The sequence below is a fragment of the Nerophis lumbriciformis genome, linkage group LG27, assembly GCF_033978685.3.
Source record: "Nerophis lumbriciformis linkage group LG27, RoL_Nlum_v2.1, whole genome shotgun sequence".
Lineage (NCBI taxonomy): Eukaryota > Metazoa > Chordata > Actinopteri > Syngnathiformes > Syngnathidae > Nerophis > Nerophis lumbriciformis.
In genome coordinates this window covers 25,661,386-25,669,690 of record NC_084574.2, presented here as the reverse complement: position 1 = coordinate 25,669,690, position 8,305 = coordinate 25,661,386, and the positions used below count along the sequence as shown (strand labels likewise).

General features: G+C 39.8%; 1 protein-coding gene across 1 annotated transcript; it reads left to right on the top strand.

Annotated features, from left to right (window-relative positions):
* Nucleotides 1-400: 400 nt before the first annotated feature.
* calhm1b (calcium homeostasis modulator 1b) lies at nucleotides 401-8,070 on the top strand. The gene is made up of 3 exons (XM_061987829.1): nucleotides 401-508; nucleotides 3,823-4,400; nucleotides 7,386-8,070. Exons 2-3 carry the CDS (start codon nucleotides 3,855-3,857, stop codon nucleotides 7,890-7,892), a joined length of 1,053 nt encoding a protein of 350 aa, XP_061843813.1. The 5' UTR covers nucleotides 401-508; nucleotides 3,823-3,854; the 3' UTR covers nucleotides 7,893-8,070.
* The last annotated feature ends 235 nt before the right edge of the window (nucleotides 8,071-8,305 follow it).

Genomic DNA, 8,305 nt, shown 5'->3' with positions numbered 1-8,305 from the left:
AAGGGCCCTTGTACACTATAGGTACAATTGAGATCCTTTGTTTTCATAAATACCGAGAAACAATTTCAACAATGATTGTGTATTTTTAAGAAATCAGGCATTATCTAGCTGGTATGGAAATGTTTACAGAAGCAAACAAACACGTTTGAATGCACTTTGCATGTGTCAATTGGTTCACTCCAAACGCAAACATACAACCTTCAGCAAAGTAAAAAAAAAAAAAAAAGCACAAAAAAACCCACTTAAACGTGTATTTTTGCTATTCAGCATTGGTTGTATCGTCTTTGGGAAAAGTCACAGGTAATGAATGAGAATCTTTTGCATGCACAGGTGCCTATGAGGGGCAGGGTGTAATGACAAAGCCTTTGATTGGCTGTGAGCATCCCCACAGAGGCTCAGAGAAACACCTTTCAGTCAGTCTGACATGCGATGGGATGACCACAACAAAAGAACAGCAAATTACTTGAAAAGGAACGATTTAAATGTGTGAGCTGTCCGTTTCAATCCAGTAAGTGTTGCTATTTGTCCTACACTTTGATCAATATTTATCCACTAACAGCAGGCTGTCTGTATACAAGCTGGCTTTGACTAAGCTGGTACTTTAAGAGCATATGGTAACACTTATCAAGGGTTGGTGTCAATTTATTAGTCAGCTGAAAATCCTTATTAAGAACATTTCTGCTGTGTTGTAAAGTATCTCTAATCCTGTAGGAAAGAGCCGTGAGAAGTCACCTGATGCAAAATGAGCAAAGCAGACACTTAATAGTTACTGTGTAACATATTTTGGACAATTATAAACTGAATATGCAGTCAAAGAACACATTGTATAGGTTATGCCAGACCTGGGCAAATTAAGGCCCGGGGGCCACATGCGGCCCTTTAAGCTTTTCAATCTGGCCCGCCGGACATTCCCAAATAATTTTGTTTAGATCTTTAAAATGGAAACTGTAGCTGCCATTATGATGTGCAGTGATGTTTTCAAATGACCGTAAGTCTTGAACAATACAAAGTATTTCAATGGAATTGATACCGTATCGATTCAAATGGAAAGGTACCCATCCCTGATTGTATTGCTCCGATTTTCCTTGCGCTATTTCAACTTTCACAGCTTCCTTACATATAGGCAATAGTAAACAAAATACATTTTACTTTGTCGTTTAACTATCTTGGCTGCAGCGGAAGAAAAAGGGAGGGGGGGGGGGGGGGGCAGTATCGACAACACTGTGGGTACTTAGGAATTATTTCAAACCACACATCACTTGTCTATTGCCTTCTTTGGACTCCTATTGAGCTAGCAAAATGAGAAAAATACTGTAAAAAGGCTAAAAAAAAAACCTTAAAAGGTGTATAAAGTAACAATTAGCACAGTAGCTAACAACACCCGGCCACAATGGATGTGCTGCCGGGCACAAAATAGTTGCGCTGCAGGCAAACAATGGGTGGACGAAACGTTCGTACACTGTAGCAAGGTTTATAGGACCAAGCATATTTTCTTCGGTTTGTGGTTTAAAAAAGGAAAAGTTACACTCAACTTAATGGCAAAGACTACTTCGTGACCAAGGCAACACACTGTATAGCCTAGACACTACTGCCCTCTAACATCTTATGATTGCAAATGCATACAAAGTCTTCTATATAATACAGTACAGTACTTGCAAATTAGACACACACGTGTAGGAAAACATTACAACTGGACAAGAAACGACAAACATATGAATACACACAAAAGTACCAAAAATCGGTACCGTTGAGTACTGGTATCGATTCCCAAGTACTGGAATTGATACCGTATCGATTCAAATGGAAAGGTACCCATCCCTGATTGTATTGCTCCGATTTTCCTTGCGCTATTTCAGCTTTCACAGCTTCCTTACATATAAGCAATAATAAAAAAAATACATTTTACTTTGTCGGTTAATCTTCTTGGCTGCAGGGGAATAAAAAGGGGGGGGGGGGGGCAGTATCGACAACGCTGTGGGTACTTAGGAATTATTTCAAACCACACATCACTTGTCTATTGCCTTCTTTGGACTCCTATTGAGCTAGCAAAATAAGAAAGATATTGTAAAAAGGCTACAAAAAACAACCTTAAAACGCGTATAAAGTAGCAATTAGCACAGCAGCTAACAATAGCACTGCTGTGCTGATGAACTAATCACTGGAGCTCAATCACACCCGGGCGCAAAATAACTGTGCTGCAGGCAAACAATGGGTGGATGAAAAGTTCGTACACTGAGACAAGGTTCATACGACAAAGCATATTTTCTTCGGTTTGTGGTTCATAAATGGAAAAGTTACACTCAACTTAATGGCAAAGACTACTTTGTGACCAAGGCAACACACTGTATAGCCTAGACCAGGGGTCGGCAACCCAAAATGTTGAAAGAGCCTTATTGGACCAAAAATACAAAAACAAATCTGTCTGGAGCCGCAAAAAATTAAAAGCCATATTACATTGATAGTGTGTCATGAGATATGCATTGAATTAATATGACTTAAAGGAAACTAAATGGGCTCAAATATAGCTACAAATGAGGCATAATTATGCAATATGTACATATAGCTAGCCTAAATAGCATGTTAGCATCGATTAGCTCGCAGTCATGTAGTGACCAAATATGTCTGATTAGCACTCCACACAAGTTAATAACATCAACAAAACTCACCTTTGTGGAGTCATGCACAACGTTAAAAGTTTGGTGGACAACATGAGACAGAAAAATAAGTGGCATAAAACACGTCCTAGAAAGTCGCAGAAAGATATACATGTAAACAAACTAAGGTGAGTTCAAGGACTGCCAAAATTAGTAGGACAAAACGGCGCTCGCCAAATACTCGAATCAGTGAAGCATGTTTAATATAAACAGTGTGCTTTATAACAGTTAGGGAGGTTTGTTTCATGTTTGTCCTCCTACAGAAACCATATTAAAACAAAAAAAATATTTTTTTCCCCTCAACTTTTTCCATTTTTTATACATTTTTGAAAAAGCTCCAGAGAGCCACTAGGGCGGCGCTAAAGAGCCGCAAGAGCCGCGGGTTGCCGACCCCTGGCCTAGACACTACTGCCCTCTACCATCTTATGATTGCAAAATGCATGCAAAGTCTTCTATATAATACAGTACAGTATTTGCAAATTAGACACACATGTAGGAAAACATTACAACAACTGGACAAGAAACGACAAACATATGAATACACACAAAAGTACCAAAAATCGGTATCGTTGAGTACTGGTATCGATTCCCAAGTACTGGAATTGATACCGTATCGATTCAAATGGAAAGGTACCCATCCCTGACTGTATTGCTCTGATTTTCCTTGCGCTATTTCAACTTTCACAGCTTCCTTACATATAGGCAATGATAAATAAAATCTGTTTTACTTTGTCGGTTAATCATCTTGGCTGCAGCGGAAGAAAAAGGTAGGGGGGGGGCGGGGGGGCGGCATCGACAACGCTGTGGGTACTTAGGAATTATTTCAAACCACACATCACTTGTCTATTGCCTTCTTTGGACTCCTATTGAGCTAGCAAAATTAGAAAAATACTGTAAAAAGGCTAAAAAAAAGGCATATAAAGTAGCAATTAGCACAGTAGAAAGGTTTATACGACAAACCATATTTTCCTCGGTTTGCGGTTCATAAATGGAAAAGTTCGTACAAAGAGTGGTTCGCAAATGGAGGTTCTGTATTCTCACTGAGCACGAGATTTGGTGACGTCGCAAGTGACTTCATACTTTTGAATTGCATTGTCACATGACCTACTGAAGGCTGGCACCATTGTGTTCCAATCAATTAAACACCCCGATGTCCTTCTTTTGACAGATATCACTTTTAAGCGAAAGGCCTGAGAAGAGATGGATAAATTCCGTATGATGTTCCAGTTCCTTCAGTCCAACCAGGAATCTTTCATGAACGGGATCTGTGGAATCATGGCTCTGGCCAGTGCTCAGATGTATTCTGCCTTTGAGTTCAGCTGCCCCTGCATGCCCGAATATAACCACAGCTACGGCATTGGTCTGCTCATCGTCCCTCCTATATGGTTCTTCTTATTGGGCTTTGTGTTGAACAATAACGTGTCCGTGCTCGCCGAGGAGTGGCGAAGGCCGACGGGGAAACGGGAGAAAGATCCGTCCATCCTTCGCTACATGTTGTGTTCCATCACGCAGAGATCTTTGATTGCGCCTGCAGTCTGGGTGTCGGTCACTCTCATGGATGGCAAGAGCTTCCTCTGCGCTTTCAGCGTCAATTTGGATATTGAGAGGTTTGGGAATTACAGTCTCATCCAGGGGATGCCCGAGACTGAGAAGATAAGACTCCTGGCAAAGATCCCCTGCAAGGACTTGTTTGAGCATCAAGAAATACGAGTGGCGGCGTCACGGTACATCAAATGCATATCACAGGTGGCCTTATCTTCTTATGCTTCATTGTTTCTTTGCAAATGTTGTTAGCTCACAGCATTTTGTAGACAGAGAATATACCAGGGGACTTTGGGCGAGAAGCTGGGATCACCTTCGTCTGGTCTCCAGCCAATCACAGGGAACACGTAAATAAACAATTATTCACACTCACAACTATTAACAATATAGGATCTCTAATTAAGCTCCGCCGCGACTATAAATAGCATCATTTGTCTATAAAATTGTTATAAGTACACCTCTGTATAACATTGTATCCCTATTAACGTTAAAGAAACCAAATAAGACGAAATAAATATGGTTCAACTTCAACTTAACACAACAAATAACTGATTTCAACCTAGTCTTTTAAGATTTAAAGAGCTTCAATCAGCCTTTTTAAAACTATAAACATTTTTTGACCAACCTGAACCATTTGATACTGAAAAATTAAATAAAATTAACTCAATAAATAATAATACAAAACCCAAAACCAGTGAAGTTGGCACGTTGTGTAAATGGTAAATAAAAACAGAATACAATGATTTGCAAATCCTTATCAACCTATATTCAATTGAATAGACTGCAAAGATACTTACTTACTTAACGTTCGAACTGGAAAACGTTTATATTTTTTGTAAATATTAGCTCATTTGGAATTTGAAGCCTGCAACATGTTTAAAAAAAGCTGGCACAAGTGGCAAAAAAGATTGAGAAAGTTGAGGAATGCTCATCAAACATATTTTTGGAACATCCCACAGGTGAACAGGCTAGTTGGGAACAGGTGGGTGCCATGATTGGGTATAAAAGCAGCTTCCATGAAATGCTCACTCATTCACAAACAAGGATGGGGCGATACTTTGTGAGCAAAATGTCAAACAATTTAAGGACAACATTTCTCAACGAGCTATTGCAAGGAATTTAGGGAATTCACCATCTACGGTCCGTAATATCATCAAAAGGTTCAGAGAATCTGGAAAAATCACTGCACGTAAGCAGCAAGGCTGAAAACCAACATTGAATGCCCGTGACCTTCGATCCCTCAGGCGGTACTGCATCCAAAACCGACATCAGTGTGTAAAGGATATCACCACATGGGCTCAGGAACACTTCAGAAAACCACTGTCAGTAACTACACTTTCTCGCTACATCTGGAAGTGCAAGTTAAAACTCTACTATCAACAACACCCAGAAACACTGCCGGCTTCACTGGGCCTGAGCTCATCTAAGATGGACTGATGCAAAGTGGAAAAGTGTTCTGTGGTCTGACGAGTCCACATTTCAAATTGTTTTTGGAAACTGTGGACGTCGTGTACACAAAGAGGAAAATAATCATTGTTACAGGCGCAAAATTCAAAAGCCAGCATGTGTGATGGTATGGGGGTGTATTAGTGCCCAAGGCATGGGTAACTTACACATCTGTGTAGGCACCATTAATGCTGAAAGGTACATACAGGAATGCCACTTTGGAGCAACATATGTTGCCATCCAAGCAACATTATCATGGACGCCCCTGCTTATTTCAGCAAGACAATGACAAGCCACGTGTTACAACAGCGTGGCTTCATAGTAAAAGAGTGCGGGTACTAGACTGGCCTGCCTGTAGTCCAGATCTGTCTCACATTGAAAATGTGTGGCGCTATATGAAGCCTAAAATACCACAATGGAGACCTTGGACTGTTGAACAACTTAAGCTGTACATCAAGCAAGAATGGGAAAGAATTCCACCTGAAAAGCTTCAAAAATTGGTCTCCTCAGTTCCCAAACGTTTACTGAGTGTTGTTAAAAGGAAAGGCCATGTAACACAGTGGTACAAAAGCCCTTGTGCCAACTTTTTTGCAATATGTTGCTGCCATTAAATTCTAAGTTAATAATTATTTGCAAAAAAAATTAAGTTTCTCAGTTCGAACATTAAATATTTTGTCTTTGCAGTCTATTCAATTGAATATAGTTTGAAAAGGATTTGCAAATCATTGTATTCTGTTTTTATTTACACAACGTTCCAACTTCCCTGTTTTTTGTTTTTTTATATATATATCAAACAAACATTGCAAATTCATGCATTCTTCGACTCTGCTCCCTTGGACTGGAGTGAGTGGTACTTTTGTTGTTGTCTTTCATAGAATCTTGCACTTTTTACGATTCCAACGGTTCGTAATGCCGAAAACAAAGCATGCATAGGGCATTTTTCTTCGAGAAAGGCTAAATGGCGCCTAGTACCCATTGACAACAGACACTGGCTGGACCACCACGCTTATTCAATGGATGGGCCGTCATTTTGAGTTCAAGAAAATCATTCTTTAACAAAGACACTAAACAAATTGGTTATAAAAGTGACTGTGGAACAAAAATCTCCCAAAATTTACACCATAGCATATCTAATACATGTTATCTAGACTAGTGATACTCAAACTGTGGTAGGCAGGCTCTATTTAGTGGTACGCCGAAGAATCACTTGATCAAATATTCTAACACAGTGTTACTGTTCAAACTGTTTGTAATTAATTGGCCAAAAATATTAAATATATTTGTCAAATAAAACATCTGATTTGTTTTTAATGAATATTTAGGCCTACTATGCGACTATATTTTAATGTTGGTCACTATGGTGGTACCAAAGGTTTTCTGAGGTGGAACCACTGATCTTGAAGACAAATATATTTTTTTTAATGTAGATTAAAATCATCATAAAAAAAACTTGTCATTACGTATTACACACTTTAAAGAGGAATATGATGACAAAGCAGATCTACAGCTAACTTTGAGCTCATTGTGGCTTTTTATTGGATTAATATTAAGAAAGATACGCTTCCAAATGTATTATCCATGGAACTATTTTCATCCTTTCAAAACGCCCACTCGCTTATTTAGCTCTTTGATCAGATGAAGACAATTTATTGGCTTCAAAGTCCAATATGAACACATTTTTACTGATAATTAGGGGGTCTGAGAGCAAACAGATGTGTTTAATTGTGTGTCTATATTTCACAGGCTTGTGGCTGGATGTTTTTGCTGATGATAACCTTCACGGCCTTCTTGATCCGCGCCATCCGACCGTGCTTCACTCAGGCTGCTTTTCTCAAAACCAAATACTGGTCCCACTACATCGACATAGAGCGTAAGATGTTCGATGAAACCTGTAAGGAGCACGCCAAGAGCTTCGCCAAAGTTTGCATCCATCAGTACTTTGAGAACATCAGCGGAGAGATCCGGAGCTTCCACGGCCATCGCGCCGGCAAGTGTGACGGTGACTATGAAGACGAGGACAAGAAGGGGGACGATGAAGAGAAACTCCTGGGTATAAGGGCGCAGGATGACATGAATAAAGCTTTGTGGAACTGGCACACCTGCAAGCCAGCTCTTGCACTGAGGACGGAACAAACAAACGGGGAAAACCAAGACAAACTGAACGGGAACGGAACAATAAACGGCTTTGCAAACAGCCACACCCTTAATGTGGAGAAAAAGGAATGGGCGGTGTACTACAGTAAAGTCTGACCGCAAAAGAACAAAAAACTGCTTTTCTGAAAATATCTGGAGAAATATGCTGCATTTTCTTTCTTTTTTACACATTTCGAAGATTTCAACATTCAATTTGCTCTTATTGAATATGATAATATGCATTAGGGCTGCAATGAGTCATCGATTCTAAAAAAGTCTAGATTTATATTCTGTTGCTTTGCTTAATCATTTAAGGAGTGTCCTAATAAAACTTGATCAATCCCAGACTGCATGAAGTTAAGTTAAAGTTAAAAGTACCACTGATAGTCACACGCACACACTAGGTGTGGTGAAATTACCATCTGCATTTGACCCTTGTTCCACCCCCTGGGAGGTGAGCAGTGAGCAGCAGCAGTGGCCGCACTCAGGAATCATTTTGGTGATTTAACCCCCAATTCCAACCCTTGATG